Raw genomic sequence first — 27,936 nt, forward strand, 5'->3', positions numbered from 1 at the left:
CCGTGGATGTAATAGTCCTGTAAACACACGTGCATCGCATTTTCTTGTATAAAGCTTCAATTTTAAATGCATTCAGCAGAAAAACTGCCAAATTGAGCATATAAGCTGAATTCTTCATTGTCTTGTTTATTCTGTAATGTCAGAAACATGTAAATATAACAGCATAAGGTCAGGAGCAGAACGACGAACGCTCGGCTCTGAAGCGAAAAGCTGAATATGCGCTGCACCCGCTGCCTACTTATACTCACGCTGTGATTATTGGCAGCTGGATGCAATAATCGCATGCCAATATGCATTGGCTTGTTTAGATACTCTCGTAGGGGATTGGTCTCTCTAAGCGAGATCCCAATTCGTCGGTCACTGGCGTGACTCGGAGTGACCGACTGATAGGGAACTCGCTTTGATTTTGTCTTCTAAGAAATGTATTGCTGAACATGACCTCTGATTTCACATAAACTGTGTGACAGCCTATCACTGGGATTTGCATTTTATCGGCAGTTTTATTGGCAGCTTACCACTCAGTCCTTTGATCTTATTGTTTGATCTTGTTAACAGGAAGATGTTATGGAGGCAGACCTAGATAAAGAGGAAGTCCTGCAGCCTCAGCCAAAAGAACTCAGTGGAGAATCTTTGCTGACAACAGAGTATCTCGGGGTAAACCATCACTCTACAGTATATTTATATGACGAGAAAAACTAGTCCAGAACTTCACATACAAGAGTATTGTACGTTAAAACATGTAAATTATTAATATAAGATGACATCCACGATGTATTTACTTTTATCTCTTTATTAGAATAGAGATTTATAGCCTGAAACTGTGGTTCTTGTTGATTCATAAAAAGCAATTCAACAGCTACCAGCAAGTTGTGAGTCAAAAAGGCATTTACAGGCAACACATACATAATTAATACCCATGGCTACTGACAATATATTGAGGTCTTATAAAGCGAAACGATGGGTCTGTGCAAGAAACTTAACATTATTTACAACATTATTACCAGTAATTCAGAGCTTTAGGCAAACAGGGAAATCTGATTCTTTTCCGCAGATTGGTTCTTTCGGACAGATTGTTTCAATAAACTGGTTTGTATAACCGATTAATTTCTGTAATCATGCAATGACGTAACACATACGCAATTGTTTTAATGTGAAACGTAGATGTTTTACATGCCTAAAGCATATAAAGCATATCTAAATCAGCTTTTAAACAATGAGAAACCATAAAAACTTTGATTTTGCCCTTTTGTTCAAGTGTTCGGTTCACACAAGTTGAACTGTTTCCTCAGTTCAATGACTGTTGGAGGAATTGGATCACTGAATGAGTTTGCAAAAACCAGCATCATAAGATAATATACGCCGGTATTTTGGTTCGAGTCAGAGTGACTGTCAGGCATCTGAAAGGGAGTTTTGATTGGGTAACTTTTAGATCTGTACTGCTCACCCCGTGAACTGTTTCAGACAGTTCAGTCTGATTTGGTTAACTGGTTCAACTAGTCTACCAGAAACAACCAGTTCAAAAGAATGGTTCCTTTGTGAACCATAGAGAAACTGTTATATATGTTGATTTGTTTGCGATGCTGGACGATCAGATGCTAAGTATCTCTATGATGCTTTGTAGATAATGACCAACATGGTGAAGATGAAGAGAAGATCACACCCCCCGTCATCTCGCAGCATAGACGAGCCCCTCCAGCGGCCCGTTACGCCCAGTTCCCACAAAAACACCATGTAAGAACCTCTTTCTGAATGCCTGTTCACATCAGGAGGAATATGTGGTGCTATTTTTGAAACAATGCTTTTTTGTCACTTTAATGTAAAAAAGGGAAAAGTGGAATCGTTTTATAGATTCACTCCAAATCAAGATCCATTAGGAATCTATTTAATCAACCTACCTTTTTTCTTGTGACTTGGAGTTTCAAACCATCTTGCATATTAATAATAGAATCGTTCAGAAATCTTCCTCTCTTGGACAGAATTCATATGACATTTACTAGTACCCAGATATGGTTCATTGGCATACCGTGTTACTTTAATAAATACAAGTGTGCTAATTTGATTCCTTGTTGGTATAGTAATGTTTGTTTATTTATTTATTTTTTAATAATTGAGGGGTTGTCATTGGAGGCATCTTAATTTGAGATGATTATACAAGATACTACCAACACAGTGACTCTTGCCCGCAGCGTGTATATTCATCTTTGTCCTTGTCATGAACACTGCGGAGAAGTCAATAGTTCTGCCCTTAAGTCAAATAATGTTAAGGTGCAAGCAGGATATGCAAGACTCCATCCACAATTATCCTCAATGTTTCTACTGAAGCGTATGAAATAGTTATGGGAACTACTGCAGACAATTGGTTTCATGACTCTCAATGTTTTATACTCGGTGCTTTGAAATGTTAAGAAGACAACATTGTGATTATGCCCTTGGAATGTGTTGAGAACTTATTCGAGCCTTTGGACATAAAATGTATCCAGAATTTTGGATAATATAATAATTGAACAAGATAATATATTACTATCTCTAAAGGACTTGGAGTAGACCAAGTTGAATAGATGCCATTTAAGCCAGGGGGAATAGCTAAAAGTTTGTATATCAATATACTTTATCCTTGAATTTTTGTTTTTTACTAGTTAGAGGAACCATCATTTTGCCATCACAGATATTGTTTCTGAATTTCTTAACTTTGAATTTTCAGCGTTTCATCAATTTAGTTAAAACACTTTGAGCGTGTTGGACATGGTTGGACAAAATATGCATTTGTACATGTGTCTCTGCAGAGCTGGTGGTGATGGAGTCTACGCTGTTACCCGACAGAGAAGTGATAGCCCCACCCATTCTCGCTTTAGTTCCCACCCACCTACTCGCACCGGCAGCCGCCCCAGCACTGCGGAATCCATACACCAAACATTAGGTATGCGTGCCATCGACTGACAAATATTTAAATATGCACTCCAGCATGTCTTCAATTGCTTTTCCACTTTGTTTTCACATTGATTTAGGCTACATCCTTTTTCATCTAGCTCAAAAGTTGGGCTTTTTGTAATGTTATTTTATATCCTATTGTCTGATGTCATTGTTTTGTAACCCTTCATAAAGATGAAATCACAGTTCCATCTTTAATAAATATTCAATGTTTCTCTGAAATGATTCAATTTCCGTGGCCTTTAGCCTGGATTGTGCTTTCATGGTCCCCTCGCTTACGTTCCAAATGCTCCGCCTGATGAAATCACTTTGATGTGGTTTTTAGTGCCTGCAGACGAGGGTTTGTCTGAGAACGCTACCATCCAAGCACGATATCAGGCAAAGCCAGTGAAGTGCTTTAGTCATCCATATGTTGTCTTGTTTCATATTGTTTCCTCTGAAACATAGGTAATCATGTGCATAGGTAGAAAATGTTGTTTGTTTGCCTCAAGGCAGAGGTCTTCAGCCCTGCTCCTGGGAACGTACTCTCCTGGAAAGTTTATTTCCAACCGGCTTCAGCACACCTGTCTTCAATTTTCAAGCAGTCTTGAGGAGCTCGATTGGCCGCTTCAGGTGTGTTTGATTAGGGTTGTAGATAAACTCTTCAGGATAATGGGTCCCCAGGAACAGGGTTGAAGACCTCTGCCTCAAGGTATTTTCTTTTCTTTTTAATTAGTATCAGATGTGCAATTTTTTTCATCCCTGTTATGAAAACTTGGGATATCTAAATAGAGTTTAAAACTCTGATGTGGATAATTGAAAAAAGTAAATAGTGAATAATAAATCAAATGTAACAAATAAAATAGCACAAATAGTCGAGCAGGCCTGTTGATATAATTAAAATTCCCATGTAAATTAAGGGGAAAATGAAAATTTTTTTGTTGTCTTTGGTAATCTTGATAATTTTGGTATTGGTTAAATGTTTGGTCATTTTTATACATTTTTGTAACAGATGAATGTTTGATTGCTTTAATAATTTTGGTAATGGCTGGGCATTTGATCTTTAATTTTGAAAACAGCTGAAAGTTGTTTTTAATGACTTCGGTAACAGCGCTGAATGTCTCTTCATTTTTTATAACTTTGGTAAAAGGGCTGAATATCTGATTGTTTTAATGACTTTGGTAATGGGTTTGTATGTTTGATCATTTAAATGACTGATAACATGATTGAATGTGTGATGTTTTAAAACCTTTGGTTAGGGCTAAATATGTAATAATTTTAATGAGTTTGGTAACAGGGCTAAATGTTTGATTGTTTTAATGACTTTTGTTTCAGGGCTAAATATGTGATAATTTTAATGATTTTGGTAACAGGGTTGAATGTTTGATCATTTTAATGACTTTAGTAACAGGGCTAAATATTTCATTGTTTTAGTAACTTTGGTAAAGGTTGAACATTTAATCATTTTAATGACTTTGGTATAAGGCCGCACAATAAATCAAAATGAAATCGAAATCATTATTAGACAGAAGCTGTGATTGTCATGCATACCTTTCAGTTTAGAACGGTTCTGTGATCAGTAGTAAATATTAATCCAAATGCCAGAGGGCGCTCTTGCACGGAAACTCCAAATATGCCCCACAGAAGAAATCCAGCAAATGCCTACCGCTATAGCTGAATAAACAGAAGATTTACAAGCTTTCATTGATTCATATTTAGATTTTTTTTGCACCCTCAGATTCCAGATTTTCAACTAGCTGTATCTCAGCCAAATATTGTCAGATCCTAACAAACCATACATCAATGGAAAGCTTATTTATTCAGATGAAAAATCTGAATTTGAAAAATTTACACTTAAGACAGGTTTTGTGGTCCAGGGTCACATATATGGTTTATCTGAGTTCTTATGATTATAATTTTCATTATAACAAAGTATATCTGCAATGCAATGCTAATCGACATAGCCTTTATCACTGCTTAGAATATTATGAAATATGTTGCGTGCCTTATTTCAAACACTCAGCTCACTTCATGAAGTGAGTTTGTAGTAAAATGCTATTAATTGTGGTATTTTCATGTGCTTTCAGATGGAGCAGCATTTACTACACAGCTGTGATTATCGTGAATGATTTCTTCGATTTCATAATCGTACGATTATATCATCTGCTGAATTTTTTATTTTTTTGCGTAGCTTGTCAGAGAACTATGGCTCTGTATAGTAAATGCTGCTCCATTTGAAACCAGGTAATGGAGATTTACTACTAATCACAGAACCGGCTTTACTGACAAGATGCGAATGACAATCGCATTCGATTAATCATGCAGCGCTTTGGTAACAGGGATAAATGTGTGATCATTTTAATGACTTTGGTAACAGGGTTGAATGTTTGATGTTTTAATAACTTGGATAAAGGTTGAACATTTGATCGTTTTACTGACTTTGGTAACAGGGTTGAACATTTGATCGTTTTAATGACTTTGGTAACAGGGTTGAACATTTGATCGTTTTACTGACTTTGGTAACAGGGTTGAATGTTCAATCTTTTAAAGACTTTGGTAACAGGGTTGAATGTTTGATGTTTTAATAACTTTGATAAAGGTTGAACATTTGATCGTTTTACTGACTTTGGTAACAGGGTTGAATGTTCAATCTTTTAAAGAGTTTGGTAACAGGGTTGAATGTTTGATGTTTTAATAACTTTGATAAAGGTTGAACATTTGATCGTTTTACTGACTTTGGTAACAGGGTTGAACGTTTGATCGTTTTACTGACTTTGGTAACAGGGTTGAATGTTCAATCTTTTAAAGACTTTGGTAACAGGGTTGAATGTTTGATGTTTTAATAACTTTGATAAAGGTTGAACATTTGATCGTTTTACTGACTTTGGTAACAGGGTTGCATGGTTGAACTTGGCATATGTGGTCATTGCAGGAAGTACATATATGGGATTTATGGCTTTAAAAAAAGTCAACAGACAGTACTGCACCATATAATGGATTGTTCTGCTTCTACAGTCTGATTGGACGAGCCATGTTCAAAGCTGTTTGCAGTTACAAACACTGAAAATAGTGTGCAATTAAAACATAAAAACATTATTACAAATTGGAATTAAGAATTCTAAGAATTAGCTTTGCAAAACTTTAAAATGACTTTCCTCTTTTTGCATTTTTTTTAGAATTTGTCTTAATTATTATATTGTATCCTCAAAATTATGGGGCACCTGTTTCATTTATTACTCATTGACTTTTTCTGTTATTAGCTTTTTCAGTTTCCTTATGAACGGTAACCATATAGCACAGATCTCCTTGGCCACTTTGCATTTCCTTGTAAAGGGAACAGCTCTCAGGTCCTTCACTGTGGCGTGTGTGTGTTAATGATGTCAACCGCGTGTGAGGTGTGTGTGCGTGATATATTTTGGTCTTTCTTCAATCAGCAACCGATTCGGAATGCTGGCGTTCCTCTGTGGAATCAGGGCTCATGGGGTCCCCAGAAAGACGTGTACCTCCACCAGGCCCGAACAACAACAACAGCCACTCATACAGGTGGGTTTGCTGCCCATTCCGTGTATTTTTAGCTCAACATTACCCATCTCGGGATCTTCCACAACTAAGTTATGTTACCAAGAGATTTAAGGATCCGGGTGCGACATTCCATGCTCAATGTGGCAAGACATATCTAAAATGTAAAGGCCCACAGGATCTAGTGTTTTCAAGTGTGTCACAGGCTGTAACTTGCCTCTGGAAGGCAGTAAGCTGGAGAGAGACCAGAGGAATTTGGGGGTGGGAGCGAGGCATCAAACCTTGAATTAGCAATGCCACAGGGCAGACTTTTTCATGAGAATTAAACAACTGATAAACAATGGGTTGATTCAGGTCCCTTCCTTCCCAAATCCCTGTCCAACCTGACTCCTGGAGACCCGTGGATGTAATAGTCCTGTAAACAAACGTGCATCGCATTTTCTTGTATAAAGCTTCAATTTTAAATGCATTCAGCAGAAAAACTGCCAAATTGAGCATATAAGCTGAATTCTTCATTGTCTTGTTTATTCTGTAATGTCAGAAACATGTAAATATAACAACATAAGCTTGTCTAAGGGGACATTCACACCGAAAACGTTTTTGCATTGCCATTGTTTTTCTATGGAAACATGCTCTAGATGGATGCGTTTGATCACTGTGCCTGTGTCCTTTGTCTGGCATCATTCATAGTGTCTCAAGCACAACACATTCTAAATACTTGGTGCTCAAACTATGCATGCTTAATGTCATTGTGTTAAGTTTTTACTAAAACATGTAAAAGCATAGCGGATTGACACTGAGAATGCATTAGGGGCTCTTCTCACACACAATGTTTTTACGTGTTTTTGCTTTCCACTGTGCATTTCCATTGTTTTTCTGTGTTCATATGTGCTAGACAGATGCGTTTGACCGCTACATCACATCTTTGTAGTGTATTGGTGCGACATTCTAAAAACATGGTGCTCAAATTAAAAGTAGTTCCCTTTTTCTTTTTTTATATATAAACTCTCTCTCGCTCTCTCTCTCTCTCTCTCTCTCTCTCTCTCTCTCTCTCTCTCTATATATATATATATATATATATATATATATATGTATATATGTGTATATATATGTGTGTATGTATATATATAATATATATATTTTTTTTTTTTTTTTTTCATTACACTTCCCTGGATTTTGTGGTTTTAAATGAAAATACGCATTTTGTGTGAACTATGCATGCTAAATATAATTGTGGTATGTTTTCTGTATTAGATTTTAGAAAATATTAGAATGCAATTCATAATGCAATGTAAGCGCTTGTTGCATTCTCATAATTGCCACAAGGGGCACTATAACAGGATAGAAGCAAACTCAAATATGGAAACAAAGATGCCAATGTTTCACCAATGCATATTCTGAAAAGTTAGAATTATGACACACAAACTAGCAATTGCCGTTTGAAAAAGTCTGAATTTCAAGATTTAAAAAAAAGTTGCAGTTACCTTTGATGTTTGGGATGTAAACTCAAAATTCAGGGGAAAAAGGTTGACTTAAAATCTAGCAATTCGGAGTTTATTTTTCACAATTCTAAGGGGGAACAATTCAGAATTGTGAGAAACTCAGAATTGCAAGGACAATAGTCAGAATATTGAGCTATAAAATTGCAATTACATTTTTATTTATAGATGTATTATTTTTATTTATTTTTTTCAGTGGTGATTACAGGCTTTCATTGTCCTGGCCCATTGTTTCAAAGTCAAAAAAAGAAACGGATGAGACAGAACAAAAATAAATGTCCTTGTATCTCTAGTTTAAATGTGTACAAAGACAATTTTATCACTCATAACTGCTGGAGAAAAAAGAGCACGGCTGCTAGATAAGGATGTTAAGCATTTCACACCAAAACTTAAGTATAATTTGGGTTTAACAGAAAACAGTCTGGAATATGAGAAATACTTGAACTGTTAACATCGTATAGAAAGCTACAAATAATATATTTCCTGCCTCATTCTTTGAAAACATTTCCACACACGATCAGTAAAATAAGTCTTTTTTTTTTACACTCTAGGTTGTTGAAATACATTTTGAGTTGCTGAAATAGTTTAACTTATGTAAATTAATGTAACTTATGCAAGTTAATGTTTAGCTTTATTAAGCTAAAATTCCATTTCCATACTTTTAGCTAAACTTTATACACAAGAGCCTAAGAACCCTATTCTTGTTTGTAAAATGTAAAACCCAAATTCTTGTTCTTTAAATGTAAACTTGGTATCATTCATTCACTCTTTCCTTTCTAGTGGCCAGAACGTGGGCTTTGCAAGCCAGCCTAAGATTCCTCGCACTCCTGACAGTGACACAGGCAGTGCTGGCAGGTCTCGTCTGCCCCCGCTGGCCCCCCAGTTCTCCAACAGCGAGCCCCAGCAGAGCGGCAGCAGGCCCGGTTCTTCAGGGGGCTCCAGTGGGTGGCCTAGCCAACAGAGTGAGTATTTCAATCGATTTACCCCTTAAAACTGACACTCTCAAACAAAACTTGTATGTATTTATCTTATCTATGGGATCACACAACAATCCCACCCATGTTTGAAGACTAACCTTGCAAAATTGAAATCTGATGGTTGATTGACATTTTGTATGTGTACAGTTTAAGTCAACACACCTTTGTTACATACTTTTATTCTCATATGTACCATATGTTGTGTGCCATAATTGTGGGCTCTTATACACCATGACAGGCCATTCCTTACCGTGATTTTACTGCGGTTAAGACTGTTGCTAACAGTTCCGGTTCACATTACTCTGTATGTCCTTAAAGGGATAGTTCACCCAAAAATGAAAATTCTGTCATTAATTACTCACCCTCATGTCGTTCCAAACCCATAAGACCTCCATTCATCTTCAGAACACAAATTAAGTTATTTTTGATGGAATCTGAGAGCTCTCTGACCCTCCATAGACAGCAAGGATCCTAACACGATCAAGGCTCAGAAATGTAGCAAGGAGATGGGTAAAATAATCCATGTGACATCAGGGGTTCAACCGTAATTTTACGAAGCTAAATGCATCATCTGATCAATGTTTTGAGGTGTGATAACTGTAGTGTAAGCGGAATAATTGACTTCGGTCCATTGAATTTTTAGAAAATAATGCACACCCGAGGTGTAACGGCATAGCGACCTCAGGTCTACATGATTTTCTAAGAAATCAATGGCCCATCGTCAATTATTCCTTACTTAAACTAATACATATAAGCCACATACTATTACCAGGATTAGGTAATAGTTCAATTAGGACATTTAAGTAATTTTTATAAACATGCCTTAGAAAAAAAAACATTACTGGTGTGCATCTTAAGACAGTACAAAGGCACTGACGTGTTTTAAAATCAGTCAGTGCAAGTTCAGCTCAGATTTACATTTTAGTCTGGGACTAGGCTTAAGCCTTGTATGTGAAACCAGGGGATAAAAGTATTTTTTTAGATGCAAAATAAATGCCTTAACAGTACATTAAATAATTAATAATACAACAAGTTATACAATAAAAAAAAAATCCAGTAACATTTCATTTATTCAATTTTATAAAATACTATGCTGAAAATTAATCAATGTGCGTAATTTGAGTAGCAATCAGATGCAATGCAGGGTTGCCAAGTCTGCTTAACAAAACCAACCCAACTGGTATTCAAAACTAGCCCAATGACATTCCTGGGGGAAAAATAGCTATCAGAACCTCCTTCAGGGTGTTCCACCTAAGTCAAATTTGTTTAGCAGAAGGGAGGGGTATTTTGCATCAACCTGCGGACGTAAAAAAAAACCTGCGACAACAGCATAAAAGTAGCCTGATAACCGAGGTCTTAGCAACACTGTTGCAATGTATGCATTTGATTCAACTAAAAACAACCAAATTATAAGATTCATTCAAATTGATTTTTATTCATTTATTTTTTGCATTTTAATACTAAATTAATCATTTTAACAATACAGCATTTATTTGTTGTACATTTACACAGAATTGTATTTACAGAGAGGAAATATGCAAGAGGAAATACGAATGCCAATAATGAGCACCATACAAAATTTGCTGTATCTTTACATGCCCATATCAATTTGTCTGACAGCCAAAACAGTCTTTTTGTTTTTTTCTTGTGAGGGGTTGTTTGTGCCTCATGCTCTTCATAAAACATGTTGTTCCTTGTGCTTGTATTTGATCTCCATATAAATCACATTTGAACAATGAAAGGAACCGGTTTAATGGAAATCTTGTAGTTTAGGTCGACCAGTGTTCCCAGAGTATTGGATTCCACACGGAAAATCTTGGCTTACAGAAGTCGTTAACAGTTTAGGCTCAGATTATTTTACATTAAGTGATGACTAAATTAAATAATAGAGTAAAGTGGATTTTTATAAAAAAGTAATGTAATCTCAAAGGCTTTAAGACAGCCAATGGTGATAATATTTAAGAAAGAAAAAAAAAAGAAATGACTATAAATGCAAATATGAAGATGTTTGATTTGAGATAAGGGAACACTTTAATGTGTCTTTATTTGTTGACTCTCTCATTCAGTCATTTGTTCTTGTTTTTATTGGAGCAGATGTCAAGCAGTATGAAGAACAGCTGCAGGACAGCTGAGTGTGTCGTGACGTCAAATCATAGTCTAAGACATCTTAACATATACATTAACGTTTCATTTCAATTAGCTGATGAAAGTAAAGAGTACTTGGTTTAACAAGTTACACTTAGACTGCTGTAACCCAAATAATATAAGTAAGTGATCATTTAATTCTAATCAGATTTGGGTTCTCTCCTGCGGAATAATTTGTACATAAATACATTTATTAATTCACCAGACATTTAGGTTTTTTTGTGTAGTTATTTATTTACTTATGTATTTATTGATTGTAAACTGAATTTTAGCAGTAGTGTTTCTGTGCATTTGATGGTTGAAGTAACATAAAACAACCATTACGTCTTTTTTTTACTGTATTCAGTGACTATTATGATCAGATAATGGAAACAGAGTGCATTCATTCATTGATTTATGTGATCACATGTTCTCATTATATGCATGTCTTCTTCCACCATTTCTTTCTCACTGTCTCTAATTTTTTTTTTTTTTTTTTTTTTTTTATCAGTCCACTGTGAGGTCTGTTTGTCTTTCTGGCCTTTCTGTCTCATAAATCAGATGGAGTTAGTCTTGCCTGTGTTGTATTCGGTGTTACTCCTTCCTGCCCGCTGCCGAACTTTACAGATGCATTACTGGAAAATCAATTTTCCTCTCTAATGCACACATGGTCAAGGCTTCATATTATGTTTACTTCCTGTTAAGTGCTCCATCTTTTCTATCTCACTGATCGTAATGTTACAAACAGACCCTTCAGACCCCAATCTAATCAGTCAAGACCACTGAACTCATAATACATCATTACCCAATCACTTCTGGAGGGATGAATCTCACCAAAAAATATGCATGGCTTATATTTGAGATCAAAATTAACTACATGAAATGACAAATAAGTAATTATGTAAAAAGGCACCTTAAAGACTAGATGAGAAAAATTACATATGTAAACAACGTACGCAACATACACTGCCACTCAAAAGTTTGGGATCAGTAAGATTCTTAATGTTTTTTAAGGGAGTCTCTTCTGCTCATCAATGACATGAAACACGCAAATTATATTTTCAATTCAAAATGGCCACATTTAAGAAATTAAGTAGTTTGCATCATTACCTCGCTCTCTTTCAACTTTAAACTGACGCCTTGTGATAGAATTTGTGCTCTGCTTCTCTCAATCATTTTGCCATTGACGTGTGGTGTCAGACCCCCGAGGCAGATCAGCCTAAAAATGTCAACTTTTGAACAACAAACAGAGTACTGCGTAATGGAGTGCAGAAGAGCAAGAATGTCAAATACTGGGGCGGACAGCAAAATCAATCACATGTCTATGGCGGTTATGGCACTGTGTTATAGTAGTACTATAGTAAATTAAATAAATGAAAAATAATGAGAATTTGGGTGAAATAATTTCACAGCTTAACAATCTTAAAAGTAACATTTTTCTCAATGGAAAATGTAATTTCTTTGTTATTTTTTATATGTATATTTCTTCACCATATAATCGTGATGGTATGCTGTTGCGTCTGTGCTATAATTTAAAAGACATGTATTATGTATCTGAATAGCTGTCTGAAATATGATGATGATCGATCACTTCACATGCCCGTCTCGTGGTTTATCTGTAAATGTAATAATCTTTTACAGTGACTGACTATGCTCTTATTCTTTTGATTAACAACACAATTCTCCCCTCCACCCTCACTCTGATTAGTGGATAAATGAGTTAACCACTCATTAGAGTGACTAAACCAGTTCTAAACATGCCGAGCATGTTTATAATATTCCGTACCTTCTTTTCAACTTCCAGGCAGCCAGTCGCATAGAAAGTGAAAAAAGAGAAGCTTTCAGCAGGAGAAGCCTATCGCCGGAGGAGCATCCAACTTCCTGTAACAGCATCCAAGTTTCTTATCGCGGTCAGGCCAGCAGAGATGGCAGTGGGCCTGCGGAACAAAGCTGAGGATTGTGGTTTCGGAGGGCCTTTCAGCCCCTGCCACAGAGCGCCTCTATAACACAACACACTTGGACAATAATCACAACAAGTACTTTCATTATCCCACAACCTTCCAAACGCCTGGCGCTCCGCTCCTGCTTTGTTACCCTTGAACCTCGACCACCCTCGCTCAGAGGAAGCAGATAAATGTAAAAACATAGAAGATAGGTGTTTTCGGTCAGTCTGAATTGTGTTTTCCGTGTCGCGCGTGTTATTTGATGCCGTTTTATTGTCATCGTCGCTCTTGTGTACGGTTTAGTCATAACTTAATATTACCCTATTTTGCATGAGTGTGCTGTGTAAAATAGACCTGCTAGAGGAAACTAATACTGGTAAAAATTGAGCTAACAGATTGATGTTTATACCTGTTGTTTGCGATTTTAGGTTTGTTTTGTGCTTCAAAGTCACAAATTGTGAATATTTTTGTACATTTAAATACATTTTATACAAAAATGTCCTGTTGCGTCATACTACATAATACTAAAAAAAAAGGTCATTTCAAAATATTTAAGACAAGTTGTTTGTATCCTTTTATGTATATCGCTATATAAAACATAAATTTTTTTCATAATATTTTGATCAAACTGGCAGAAGATGAGAACTCCTGCTGTGTGTCATGTCTTTCCCCAGTCGGCCTGAACATCTGCGCAAACGAAGCCCAACAGTGCTGAAATCTCAAGTGAACTCACATCTGTAATTCTTCTATTTTGGGTTCGTTAATCCTCTCTTTTATTTGTTCTCTTATTTCACATACTTGCCTGTTTGTCTCAAATATCTGTGAGGCGTGAGTCCCAGAAGTACTTAGAAAAGAGTCAATGGTAAATGTAATGAAGATATGAAGGTACTAATAATAACTTGCTTGTTTGAGTATAAGATCAAAGGTCAATAATGACAAATCATTTATATCAAAGTATCATTTTCTGAATAAAATGTGGTTTTGTAAAATTAATGGTTCATACACTGGGTTATAAAACATGCAAAAAAAGTCCATCTGACCATGAACCATAGACTGTAAAAAAGTGCTTCCTTCCACTATAGAAAAGTGAAGCCAAAACATCTCAGTATGGCCGCTGCCACAGTGAGTAAATGACGTCATTTGGAGCCTGAGTCTGCGCAGTAGAGATTCGTTTGGAGCCCGAGTCTGCTCAGTAGAGATTCGTTTGGAGCCTGAGTCTGTGCAGTAGAGAATCGTTTGGAGCCCGAGTCTGCGCAGTAGAGAATCGTTTGGAGCCTGAGTCTGCTCAGTAGAGAATCGTTTGGAGCCCGAGTCTGCGCAGTAGAGAATCGTTTGGAGCCCGAGTCTGTGCAGTAGAGAATCGTTTGGAGCCCGAGTCTGCGCAGTAGAGAATCGTTTGGAGCCCGAGTCTGCTCAGTAGAGATTCGTTTGGAGCCTGAGTCTGTGCAGTAGAGAATCGTTTGGAGCCCGAGTCTGCGCAGTAGAGAATCGTTTGGAGCCCGAGTCTGCGCAGTAGAGAATCGTTTGGAGCCAGAGTCTGCGCAGTAGAGAATCGTTTGGAGCCAGAGTCTGCGCAGTAGAGATTCGTTTGGAGCCTGAGTCTGCTCAGTAGAGAATCGTTTGGAGCCCGAGTCTGCGCAGTAGAGAATCGTTTGGAGCCCGAGTCTGTGCAGTAGAGAATCGTTTGGAGCCCGAGTCTGCGCAGTAGAGAATCGTTTGGAGCCCGAGTCTGCTCAGTAGAGATTCGTTTGGAGCCTGAGTCTGTGCAGTAGAGAATCGTTTGGAGCCCGAGTCTGCGCAGTAGAGAATCGTTTGTAGCCCGAGTCTGCTCAGTAGAGAATCGTTTGGAGCCCGAGTCTGCTCAGTAGAGAATCGTTTGGAGCCCGAGTCTGCTCAGTAGAGAATCGTTTGGAGCCCGAGTCTGCGCAGTAGAGAATCGTTTGGAGCCCGAGTCTGCGCAGTAGAGAATCGTTTGGAGCCCGAGTCTGCGCAGTAGAGATTCGTTTGGAGCCCGAGTCTGCTCAGTAGAGAATCGTTTGGAGCCCGAGTCTGCGCAGTAGAGAATCGTTTGGAGCCCGAGTCTGCACAGTAGAGATTCGTTTGGAGCCTGAGTCTGCTCAGTAGAGAATCGTTTGGAGCCAGAGTCTGCGCAGTAGAGAATCGTTTGGAGCCAGAGTCTGCGCAGTAGAGAATCGTTTGGAGCCAGAGTCTGCGCAGTAGAGAATCGTTTGGAGCCCGAGTCTGCTCAGTAGAGATTCGTTTGGAGCCCGAGTCTGCACAGTAGAGATTCGTTTGGAGCCAGAGTCTGCGCAGTAGAGAATCGTTTGGAGCCCGAGTCTGCTCAGTAGAGATTCGTTTGGAGCCAGAGTCTGCGCAGTAGAGAATCGTTTGGAGCCCGAGTCTGCTCAGTAGAGATTCGTTTGGAGCCTGAGTCTGCTCAGTAGAGAATCGTTTGGAGCCAGAGTCTGCGCAGTAGAGAATCGTTTGGAGCCCGAGTCTGCGCAGTAGAGAATCGTTTGGAGCCCGAGTCTGCGCAGTAGAGATTCGTTTGGAGCCCGAGTCTGCGCAGTAGAGAATCGTTTGGAGCCAGAGTCTGCGCAGTAGAGAATCGTTTGGAGCCAGAGTCTGCGCAGTAGAGATTCGTTTGGAGCCTGAGTCTGCTCAGTAGAGAATCGTTTGGAGCCAGAGTCTGCGCAGTAGAGAATCGTTTGGAGCCAGAGTCTGCGCAGTAGAGAATCGTTTGGAGCCCGAGTCTGCGCAGTAGAGAATCGTTTGGAGCCCGAGTCTGCGCAGTAGAGAATCGTTTGGAGCCCGAGTCTGCTCAGTAGAGAATCGTTTGGAGCCCGAGTCTGCTCAGTAGAGAATCGTTTGGAGCCCGAGTCTGCTCAGTAGAGAATCGTTTGGAGCCTGAGTCTGCTCAGTAGAGAATCGTTTGGAGCCAGAGTCTGCTCAGTAGAGAATCGTTTGGAGCCCGAGTCTGCTCAGTAGAGAATCGTTTGGAGCCCGAGTCTGCTCAGAAGAGAATCGTTTGGAGCCCGAGTCTGCACAGTAGAGATTCGTTTGGAGCCCGAGTCTGCTCAGAAGAGAATCGTTTGGAGCCCGAGTCTGCACAGTAGAGATTCGTTTGGAGCCTGAGTCTGCTCAGTAGAGAATCGTTTGGAGCCCGAGTCTGCTCAGTAGAGAATCGTTTGGAGCCAGAGTCTGCGCAGTAGAGAATCGTTTGGAGCCAGAGTCTGCGCAGTAGAGAATCGTTTGGAGCCCGAGTCTGCGCAGTAGAGAATCGTTTGTAGCCCGAGTCTGCACAGTAGAGAATCGTTTGGAGCCCGAGTCTGCGCAGTAGAGAATCGTTTGGAGCCCGAGTCTGCGCAGTAGAGATTTGTTTGTAGCCCGAGTCTGCACAGTAGAGATTCGTTTGTAGAGAGACATTTTTGTTATGTGAATGTTGAAGCAGAGTTATTAATTTTTCAGTTTGTTTCACTTTAGTTTTAATTAGTGGATTGTCCACTAAAAGGAGGGGTAAAGTTAATAATGGTAGTCTATATTTACATATCACCATCGCTGAGTGCCGGTTATATTAAGATTTTGCACTTGTTTAACAGACCATTCTATTCTTTTGATAAGCAGTTACATTAATGTTTCCGTTGTCATGTTTTTCAGTTAATGTTCGAGGGATTCGAGATATTACCAAGAGAAAAACTTTTATTTTTATTTTGTTATTATTTAAAAAAAGAATATTTACTTTCTTCAAGAAACATACTCAAGTAACACAGATGAAAGATTTTGGCACAATCAGTGGGGGGGCAAAGTCCTTTTCAGTCATTGTACTAATCATTCTGGTGGTGTAGCTATTCTTTTTGAAAGAAATTTTAAAGGGAATATTCTGGAATCTCATTTTTCCATTGAGGGTAGATGGATTGTAGCTGTAATAGAGTTTGATGATACTTTGTTTATATTAGGAAATGTGTATGGTTACAATAATTCTGCTGCAAATAAAGCACTATTGCAAGAACTCTCATATAAGATCTCACAGTTAAAAGGTAAATTCCCATCAGCTTTTTTGATTATGGGTGGTGATTTCAATGAGGCTCCTAATAACAATATTGACAGGTTTCCCTTAAGGACCACTGGTCATATTATTAATCCTATCATTACTGATTTTAGCAATAATTTATCACTGTTGGATCCTTTTAGGTTTCTTCACCCTTCTTCACCTGGTTGAAATCTGATATGTCTAAAAAGTCTCGAATTGACCTGTGGTTGATCTCCATTCATCTACTCTTGTGAAATCTCTCTGGCTCCTTTAACAGACCATGCTGGAATCTCTTTGCGCCTTTCAAATGCCAAGAAGACAAAAAAGACCCGTATATTGTGGCAATACAAGTTATTTTGAAAAAATACAAAGATATGACTGATATATCTACATCCTTAAAATGGGAGCTATTAAAAAATGAGTGTAGAAGTTATTCAATTAAATATGGAAAAGAACAGGCTAAAAAGAGAGTGCAAATTCATAATAATACATTAAGTAAAATGAATGACCTTCTCAAAAAAACACTGCTTAATGAGGAATTAAAAAATCTTCATGCCTTACAAGAGAATCTTGATCAACTCTACATAGAAAGAGCAAGAGGAGCCTTTATAAGATCAAGAGCCAAATGGCGTGAATATGGTGAAAAAAAAAAAAATCCAATTATTTTTTTTAATTTGGAGAAAAATCGTGGTCTCTCAAAAAAAATCCCAAATCTTTTCGTAAATAACACCCTTACTTCTGACAGCAAAATTATACATTTCTAACTTTTATCAAAACCTTTACTCCTCATCCTTCAATGATTGTGAATGTGAATTATTTTTCGGTAAGGTGATTTATACACTTTTTAATTATATATTTTGTAATATTGGTGTTGTTGGGTTTTTTTTTCTCATCCAATATTTTGAGGAAGCACTGCCTCCCATGCCTCCTCAGAGGAAACGCCCCTGCTGCATAGCAATGTTATAACAACCATCCAGAACACCCTAACAATGCCCCTACCAAATGTATAGCACATCCCAACACGAGCAACCACCCAGAAGACCCTAACAACTGCAATGCAACGCACTTACAACCACCACTACACCCATCATGACAGAAAGTAAAGCCCACTCACATTTTCTCCAGTAAATGTTTAACTAAAGTGACTAATGTGTTTTATTTGGCAGGTGTTTTGCTATCCACCAGTCAACAGCTCTGACGACAGCACTGTTTCTCCAGCTTCCTGGATGGTGCACTACAACAACGGGACACAAAAACAGCCCTGCAAAACAGGAATTATTTAATCTAACTTCAGCTGTGTCCTACAATCCTCTCTTCCTTTCGTTCTCTCTCCATATCCTGCTTTATTCTAGCTGTCATGGTCTGTCCATGTGCATCCTGTCCCCCCCCCCACCTCCTTTGCAACCAGCTCTTGGCAGACGTGAGTGTGCCCTACATATTATGTTGTCCAATCAGCCCCTTCGGAGTGAGGAAGACCAAAGGAAACCATCAAAGAGCAAGTTATTTTTTGTTAATGATGGATAAAGCTGGGCTTTTCTTAGCAGATCCTAAAGCAAGGTTGCAGAGTTACTAGATTAGGAGATGTCGAGTTAGTTAAAGCATGGCAGTGTCCCTCTAGAGGAAGAGGTCCTGGTTACGGAAACACTTTGCTCTTTGGAACAGAATTCCTGGTGAGGTTAGACGTCCACAGGGGACGAGTTCTCGGGACATGTTTTTATGTTTCAAGCTGGGCTGTTTTGAGCTCGGCATGATGGAGTACCAAACATCTGAATCCTCAGCTGTGTTGTACCTTGCATTTGCAGATTTCCTGCAGGCCTTGGCATTGTGACAACCCTGCAGACAAGCGCTGAAAAAACCAAGCAATGAATCCATGTTCAACCTTTAGTTCTTTGAAGTATCCTTTCTTAAAGGGTTAATTAACTTCCAGAATAAAACATTCCTGAAATTTACTCACCTCCATGTCATAAAAGAAGTTCATGTCTTTCTTTCTTCAGTCGAAAAGAAATTAAGATTTTTGAGGAAAACATTCCAGGATTTTTCTTCATATAGTGGAGTTCAACGGCGACCAACAGGTTGAAAGTACAAACTGCAGCTTCAATGCAGATCCCAGTCGAGGAATAAGGGTCTTATCTAGCAAAACGATCTGTCATTTTCCAAAAAAAAAAAAAAAAAATGATATACTTGTTAACCATAAATGCTCATCTTGCACTAGCTCTGTGACGCGTGCCCACAACTTTACACATTACGTAATCACGCTGAAAAGGTCACGCATAGGCAGAAGTACAACTCCATCTGGTTTTCTCCTCCAACTTCAAAATTGTCCAAAATCATTGTTTTACTTTTTTTTTTGTAAAGAGCATTTGTTTTAGTCTTTGCACGTTTGCTTTGTAAACACTGGGTAATTACTTTCGCCTACGGCATGTGTGACCTTTCCAACGTGACTACGTAATGAGTGAAGTTGTGGACGTGCATTGTAGTGACCAATCGTTTCGCTAGATAAGACCCTTATTCCTCGACTGGGGTCATGTAGAGCCCCTTGAAGCTGCATTGAAACTGCAATTTAGACCTTCAACCCGTTGGCCACCATTGAAGTCCAATATATGGAGAAAAATCCTGGAATGTTTTCCTCAAAAATCTTAATTTCTTTTCGACTGAAGAAAGACAGGGATATCTTGGATGACATGAGTAAATTACCAGGATTTCTTTTTTTTTTTTTTTTTTTTTTCTGGAAGTGTACTAATCCTTTAATATATCCCCTAGTTTACGCACTGAACTGTAAACTTCCCATGTCCATGTTTGCTCAGGCTCAAGTCAGTCTAATGCAAATTTTGGCATCAAGAAAGTCCACAAATATCAGTGCACAATGTCCGCATGCAGCTTGAATTTTGTATCCTCGTGGACAACAGTGCATGTGCAGGTGATTTGAATGTAAGAAAACAAATGTCAACTGGATTGTGCACATGTGCCAAATATTTCAGCCTGCACTCAAGTTCTCATGTACGTCTTCCATTCCAACCAGCGAACTGTCCACATGATTGAAACAATATAGTGAAATAAAATATTTTCAAAAATATACTTCCCATGTCTACTCCACCTCACAGACAGTTCTTGCGGCACAAATTCTGTCATCGGCACAATCCACTGATGTCTTGAATTTGGTATGCTCGGAGACAAGTGAGCACAAGTGATTGACTTGAGTGTTTGAAAACAAAAGTCAACTATATAAGGGTATATGCACTGAATGCATCAGTCTTCACTCAACTGTGCGCTAGGTGTAGTGGAACATGAAATATATGCAAATGCTTACTTCCTGTGTTCGTGTTCCACAATTTCCATGCACACCGTGGCCGCTATTTTCTGTCCTCTTGGACAACAGCGCATGCACGGGTGATTGGAGTGTTCAAAAGCTCAACTAGGTAGAGCACATGCGACAAATGCATACTTTGAATGGCTTGCACACTTGACTGTGCACTAAACTGAGCGGAATGCAGAAAATGAAGTGTACCTGCACCATGAGGCAACACTTGAACTGAAACTGAAGTTTTTAAGTGACTGATTTGGAGCTCTTTAGATGGCAACTCTGTCATAAAAGCAGTGCTCCTTACATGAAATGGCTTGACTCCAATTGGGTTTATTGTTAGCATATTGCTAATCTAACAAGAAGGTACTAACAGGAACATAAAATTAATATTATAACTGATACTTCTTGGTGTTCAGTCAACTTCTTGAAAAACTTCTCTCAGCTCAACAGTTTTCAGGGAGTTTATCACAAATAAATGCAATAGGCAATCAGGGAAATAAATGTTGAAGATTTTGCAGAAACATGACATACTGTAGCTCTGAAATTTGTGTGTGTGTGAGTTTGTATGCTTAGGTCAGCTAGAGACCACTCAGGAAGGACCAGCGGAAAGCATCGATGTTGTATTAGCGAAAGCCAAATATGTTATCTTCTTCCTTTGTGGAACACAGACCAAAGGCAACTAGATGGCCCAGATCTGCTTACAACAATGGACTGTGTACGGTATTCTCTCTTACAAGACCTGCATCTGTATAATTGAAGAAAGTTTAACAGTCAACTTGAAAGCCAGTAATATAATGCCTCCAAAACACTCTCATTTGGCAATTAGTAACTGTCAGATTTTGGTGAATTGGTGGCTAATTTGTATGAATTTGTACATTTTGGGTGTTGACAGGTAGGGACTTTTTTTCTAAAAAATCGTACATTTTCATTCAAATCACATCATAAAAATTCATAAGAAATTTTCATAGCATAACATAATATTTTTGGAACAAAATGGATGACTACATCAGCGCTGATAGCCTAGTGGGCAGTGCACCTACATAATGCATTACGGGCATCCCAAGTTCGAATCCAGATCACACCCCCCCTCTCTCTCCCACTTCGCTTCCTGTCGACGCTACACTGTCCTGTCCTAATAAAAGGTAAAAAAAAAAAAGGCTGACTATTTTGCTAGGAATAATTTCATAGCATTTTGTGTACCATAAATGCACACTTAAATCATATTTTCACACTTTTTTGCATAATTAAAATATTCTATTATTTAGATTTTTTTTCAAGCATGTTTTTACTGACAAGGAGTGATTAAGCATGCTTTGTGCGCAGTCCACGGGGACAAACAACAATGCATGTGCAAGTAATCTGAGTGATTAAAATTAAAGGTCAATAAATGAAGTGCACGTGCATTGAACTCTTATCTGTCCCCATAGTAACCTTTATTAAAACTTAATAGAGGGTGACGGAAATACATAGAAATTTCAATGGACATCAAAACGGAAAAATCATCAGAGGGACATTAAAGCACCCAAAGAAGAAGCACTCAGAAATCATGCCTCTCGCTTCCAGAAAGTGGATCGGTATTGAGACAGGAGGAAGGGGGAAGTGCTGGCTCTTTGTGGCAGCGTCTGTTATCAGTAAAGCACACCGCCGTCTCCAGATAAACACGGCTGATGGAGTGTCCGCGAGCCCATTGACATTGAGGGCCCTTCACTGAGACATGATCTCAAACTTGCCTCTGTACTTCAAAAGCTACACTTCAATGAAAACACAATGACTTTTGACATGTAAAACAGATTGTTGCTGCATTTTGTGCTGTGCTGCTGACTCTCACTGGTCTTGTTTGTTTACATGATACTTGTCTCTAGTCCTTGTTTCTTTCCGCTAGCATGCCAGGCAACTCTAAGACCACCTGGACAGTGACTCATTATGCCATGTGCAGCTGGTTTCCTCATATTGTCCTTTGACTTCATGTCTGTGAGGGGTGAATTAGTAACCAACACAGCTAAACGCACTTGATGCACTAGGAAGGGAAATCTTTCGTGCAAAAACCAAGCCATTAGATGCACCTTAGCTTTTTTTTTTTTATAATTACTGATGTTTGCAAGCATTACTATAAGGATAGCTACTATAAAGGCACATTTAGGGAAAATGTGTGTGTGTGTCAAAAAAAAAAAAAATACAGTAGCAATACAGTTTTTGTAAAAAAAGTATATAAATAATTTATATATACAGTATATAAATAAAATAAAATAAATAATTGTTCATGTATTTATTGATTCTGTAAATCCTGTGTTATTGTACTTTATTAAAAGGTCAATCTTAACCTGAAAAGGTCTTCTTGTACCATCAAATGACGCAGGTTTTTGCATCAGAGTAAGTCTATCCAGATTCTTTGTGTTGATTCGAACATTTGCAGCTGCAGGCACAATAAAGTAGGCGTACACACACAATGCACTGGACGAGGAGTGTTTGACGCACAAACCTTTGGTAATTGATTGACATACGTAAATTCATCAATTCTGACCTAAGTGCAGTTTAGAGAAATGTTTTACATTAGACCACTGAAGTCCAATTTGCACAGGTTTGGATTAAATGGCATGAACAAATATTATATTAAATATAAATATTATAAATAGTAATAGTATTTGTCAATATATCTGTGTATTGTGTACATATACTAGATGGATGGATGGATGGACAGATAGACAAGCAGAGGATGGATGGATGGATGGATGGATGGATAGATAGATATAGAGGATGGATACCGCGGTCAAGCCAGCCGCATTTCAGAAAAACACGGTCAAGCCAGCCGCGATTGAAATTATTGTGCGCGCGTATTACTGTGCTTACGGTAACACTGAGGGAACGCGCATTCAAAGCGCTTTTCATTCTAGACGCCCAGAATTCAGATTTAATGACATTTTTCGTTATTTTTTCGTGTTAGTTTCGTTAGTTTTATTCGTGTTATTTATTGCTGTCTTTGTATCTGTATTAGGCCTACTTACATTTCATTGCAAGTAGATGAAATGAACGGTCAGTTCTTAAACAGGACGTCCTACACTATATGCACGCCTCATATGAAACCATTTTACTGCAGAAATTTTGAGATATGGGACATTAATACACTTTAGAGAGTTATAAAGACACAATTTCTAATAAGTACAAAAAATGAATGGTCAGTTCTTATAGAGGACATCCCAAACTATATGCACACCTCATATGAAACCATTTTACTGCAGCATTTTCAAGATATGGGACATTATTCAATTTAGACGGGGATAAAGACCCCATCTAAATATATCCCTCTAATTCGATTAATGTCACATATCTCCTTTTCTACTAATCTTGCAATGAAATGCAGGTAGGAGAATATAGTAGTAGGCCTAATACAGATACAAAGACAGCAATAAATAACAAGAATATTAAGCAGATGTACATAAAACAAACAGAAAAAATAACGAAAAGTGTCATTACATCTGAATTCTGGGCGTCTAGAATGAAAAGCGCTTTGAATGCGCGTTCCCTCAGTGTTGGTCCTTACCGTAAGCACACTAATACCCGCGCACCATAATTTCAATCGCGGCTCGCTTGACCGCCGTGGATGGGATGCATGGATGGATGTAATAGCATTATTATCATTGTACAAAATTAACCTCTATAGTTCCATTACGCTAGTTCAGTTGTGGCTGCTGTTAAAGCTGCATTTTCTGTAATAATTAATGCAGCATCTTGTCAAACGCACAGATTCTGTTCTCTTTTGGTGTGATGACGTTCTTACGGTGGGCGGAGTCATCCGCCGCTAATTTGCATACGAGTCACGCACACTTTAAAAGAAGCTGACGGACGTTTCAGGATGTCTTACTTTCACATCTTTAAGAGAAACTCCATGCTTCGGGGTTTTTAATCGTCTTTTGTCATTTTCCTTTTCTGGTGCAGTTATGCATAAGATTGTCTAAAGACACCCTTTCATTCAAGAAGAGCAGAAGACCGGTTTCACGTTAACTTATTAAAAATGAACCAGTTAAGGCACTCTCTCAAAATGTGAGTATGAGTTTTGTACGCGTTTGTTTGGTTATGTTCTGTTTTCTAAAGCTTTTCGTAGAAATCTATATATTTTGACGATTTTATTAGTCTTTATACTACCAGCTTGGTGACTGTTCACAATATTTAAGAAATACATAATAATATTAATATTATAAAATATATATAACGTACTGGAATAGGCAATAGTTTAACAACAGCATGTGGTTTGCAATGTTTAAATCATCTCATTCAGTTGTTATTCAGTATTATAAAATATTGTAACACTTCATAACGCTCTCATGTTAAATTTACATAGTCCTAATAATAATAATAATTATACTACTAATAATAATCAAATAACTGCTTTGTTTATAAACAACATATGATGTTACATCGACTATACAAATACGTATAGAATTTTACAACTTTTTTAATATTATACTTTGGACTTTCAAATAATCAAATTCACTTTTTGATCACTTTTATTATCACAGTATATCACATTTGACTACAAACTTTGTCATACTTTTTATAGTGGTATTTCACAACTGAATGGACAAAAAAATATGCGGTCAGATCATATGTGTCTGTAAAGAATGCAACCTGTTAAAATGTAATAGTATTGGTAGTGCTTTTATATATATAGCCTATATGTATATATATATATATATCTTCTATGTAAAAGAAATGAAGCTTTTCTGGCAAATATGAGATACAAAACTCCAGTAAAACCGCATTTGAATGGAATTCATTGCTATTTGTTTCAAGGTTTTGGTCCCACTTTAGTTTGGCGACCAGTTTTCACTATTAACTATGAATTTCCCCTCGAACGCCTAATTTGCTGCTTATCAATAGTTAATAAGGTAGTAGTTACATGTAGTCATGCAATATTTGCTTTATATGTGCTAGTAAAACGCATACTAATACGTGACTAGTTTTTAGTGAGAATTGGCCTCTAAACCTCAGTTCACATTTCTCGCATCTCTCGTTTTCTGCCTATAGGATGACCACCAGAGAACGATGGCGAGTTTACAAGCGCATCAGCTTCATGTTCTTCCTGGCTGTAGTCGCGCTTGCGTTGGTCCATAGAGGAAACATCACGTCGATGCAAGACTTCCAGAGCGACAGAATTGAGAGACAGGCACGGATGGAGCTCATGGCAGAAGGTGGCAAAAAAGACTCGATTAGTGCCAACTTCTGGAAGAGCATTCAAAGAGTGGAGTCCACCACAGAAGGGGCGAGAGTAACCCAAAAGCAAGGTCCCACGACGTGGGACGTCACCAGCTCCAACTGCAGCGTCAACCTCAACTTCTCTTCCATGGAGTGGTTCATGGGTCTGGAAGCCAACTTCAAGCAATTCCTGCTCTACAGGCACTGCCGGTATTTCCCCATCCTCATGAATCACCCAGAGAAGTGCACCGGAGATGTAGACTTGCTGATGGTCATCAAGTCGGTGATAACCCAGTACGATCGAAGGGAGGTCATACGGCAAACCTGGGGCAAAGAACAAGTCATCAACGGGAAAAGAATCAAGACGCTTTTCCTTCTGGGAACGTCCTCCAACGAGGAAGAACGGGCGAACCATCAGAAGCTTCTGGAATACGAGGATTACATCTACGGAGACATTCTGCAATGGGACTTCATGGATAGCTTCTTCAACCTGACCCTCAAGGAGATCCACTTCCTCAAATGGTTCTCCACCTACTGCGGAGACACCCGCTACATCTTCAAAGGCGATGACGACGTGTTCGTCAGCGTTCCCAACATCTTGGAGTATCTGGAAGTCAGCAAAGACTTGAAGGACCTCTTTGTCGGCGACGTTCTCTTCAAAGCCAAGCCCATTCGCAAAAAGCAGAACAAGTATTACATCCCACAAGCCTTGTATAATAAGACGCTCTACCCGCCGTACGCCGGCGGAGGCGGTTTCCTGATGGATGGACCGCTGGCTCGGAAACTTTACGGAGCTTGCGAAACTCTGGAACTCTATCCCATCGACGACGTGTTTCTTGGAATGTGTCTGGAGGTGCTTCAGGTAACGCCAATAAGGCACAACGCTTTCAAAACCTTTGGGCTGGTGAAGAATAAAACCAGTCGACTCAACAGGGAGCCGTGTTTCGTTAAGAGCATGATAGTGGTGCATAAACTGCTCCCGCCGGATTTGATAGACATGTGGAAACTGGTCAACAGTGACTTGATCTGTTCGCAGAAAATTGACTTCTTATAGTCCCAGACTTTCTGAATCTGAAACACGTCAGAATTTGTTCATAAATGAAATGAAGGAGCTTTGAGAACTTACTCAAAGACAATGAGTTCTCCTTTTTTGAGGAGAGTTCTGGACAATATTTTCACTTAATTTATGTAATGACATGGTATGGAGTTTGTTGGATAATGTGAATAATGTGCAAAGGGTTCACTAGTTTTTTTTTTTGGGTTTTGTTTTTTGGAACATCAAGGCTACAAAACAGAATATCACCCCAAATGAAAATTATTATGTTGTTCTATGATTTTCTTTCTTCTGTGGAAGTATTGTTTTATTTTTTATTTTTTTTGGTGTATGCAGTAAAAGTCAAAGTGGGCTTGTTTTGGACCCCATTGACTTCAACTGTATAGACAAACAACTTTGCAAAGACGTAAGGTGTTTAAATTATTTTTGATTGAACTATGACTTTATGTGTCACAAGACAAAATGCCATTGTCCCAAATAGAAGGAAACGAGTCTCTACCTCACCATTTTTGTTTTAGTCTGCCCCTTTGTGGACAAATAGTACCTTATCAGGTTTTCAAAGTAGATTCATTAAACAAGACTATGTTAGTTCTGCTGCAATGATGCACATTTCTGAAATTACAGGATATATTTGAATGATAGTCGCTCACCGAGATGTTTCATCTCTTAAGAGATTTTATTTTTTGGTTTGCCCATAGACTTGAGATGCAGTTGGTAGAGGGTTTACTTTAAAACTGTGAAGCAGCACATTATCTGGTACATGTAAATGTTGAATTAATTTATGAAATACCTCCTGGGAACAGAGGAGGCGGAGTCTGGTGTAGGATATTTAATTGTACTTGAAGGTTATGCAAAACACGGACATTTGTAATCCAATCTGCACGGTATTAAAAAATAACTGGAATGAACAAACTAAGGTGAAAATGTATTTGTAAATAAACATTTCTTCAAAAAGACCAAAGCGTTCGATTATTCCTTTATATTCTTAAAACAATGTCATTTGTAGTTCTGTTAACAAGAATTCAAGTAAAAGATCAAAACATTTTTATTGCATTTCTACAGCTTTCACAATGTATTTATTTTAATATATACTTCAAATATAATATATAACAGGTTTGCACAATATTTAATATAAAATACACAAACATTTGTCACAATTGACCATGTATATTAATACATTAGCACATAACTGATGTTTTTCTGAAATTCAATGTCCTGCATAATGTATATATTTCAAATATATATTTATATAACATGTAACACAAGTTTGTGTGTATATATATATATATATATATATATATATATATTAGTGCTGTCAAATGATTAATTGCAAATAATTGCATATTTGTTTACATAATATGTGTGTACTGTGCATATTTATTATGTATATAT

At 38.0% G+C, this 27,936-nt stretch overlaps 2 protein-coding genes across 5 annotated transcripts in view; both read left to right on the forward strand.

Moving 5' to 3' along the window:
- LOC306874843 (lisH domain-containing protein ARMC9) overlaps window positions 1–19,154 on the forward strand; it is a 44,914-nt gene extending 25,760 nt beyond the window's left edge. For 2 of the 4 annotated variants that reach the window (XM_079425123.1, XM_079425121.1), the window contains 6 exons: window positions 556–654; window positions 1,622–1,731; window positions 2,784–2,917; window positions 6,342–6,450; window positions 8,706–8,887; window positions 18,166–19,154. In XM_079425123.1, the coding sequence (XP_079281249.1) occupies window positions 556–654; window positions 1,622–1,731; window positions 2,784–2,917; window positions 6,342–6,450; window positions 8,706–8,887; window positions 18,166–18,197 (666 nt within the window). In that variant the 3' untranslated portion in view covers window positions 18,198–19,154. Of the gene's footprint in view, window positions 1–555; window positions 655–1,621; window positions 1,732–2,783; window positions 2,918–6,341; window positions 6,451–8,705; window positions 8,888–12,830; window positions 13,954–18,165 lie in introns of those variants that run through there. The other 2 variants (XM_079425124.1, XM_079425122.1) reach the window with 2 other exon arrangements.
- A 4,998-nt stretch (window positions 19,155–24,152) lies between these two features.
- Window positions 24,153–27,493, forward strand: LOC306874520 (UDP-GlcNAc:betaGal beta-1,3-N-acetylglucosaminyltransferase 7-like). Its single transcript, XM_079424636.1, has 2 exons — window positions 24,153–24,338; window positions 25,323–27,493. The coding sequence occupies exons 1-2, from the start codon at window positions 24,310–24,312 to the stop codon at window positions 26,542–26,544; spliced, it is 1,251 nt and encodes a 416-aa protein (XP_079280762.1). The 5' UTR covers window positions 24,153–24,309; the 3' UTR covers window positions 26,545–27,493.
- The last annotated feature ends 443 nt before the right edge of the window (window positions 27,494–27,936 follow it).

The sequence above is a fragment of the Barbus barbus genome (assembly GCF_936440315.1).
Source record: "Barbus barbus genome assembly, chromosome: 9".
In the NCBI taxonomy this organism is placed as follows: domain Eukaryota; kingdom Metazoa; phylum Chordata; class Actinopteri; order Cypriniformes; family Cyprinidae; genus Barbus; species Barbus barbus.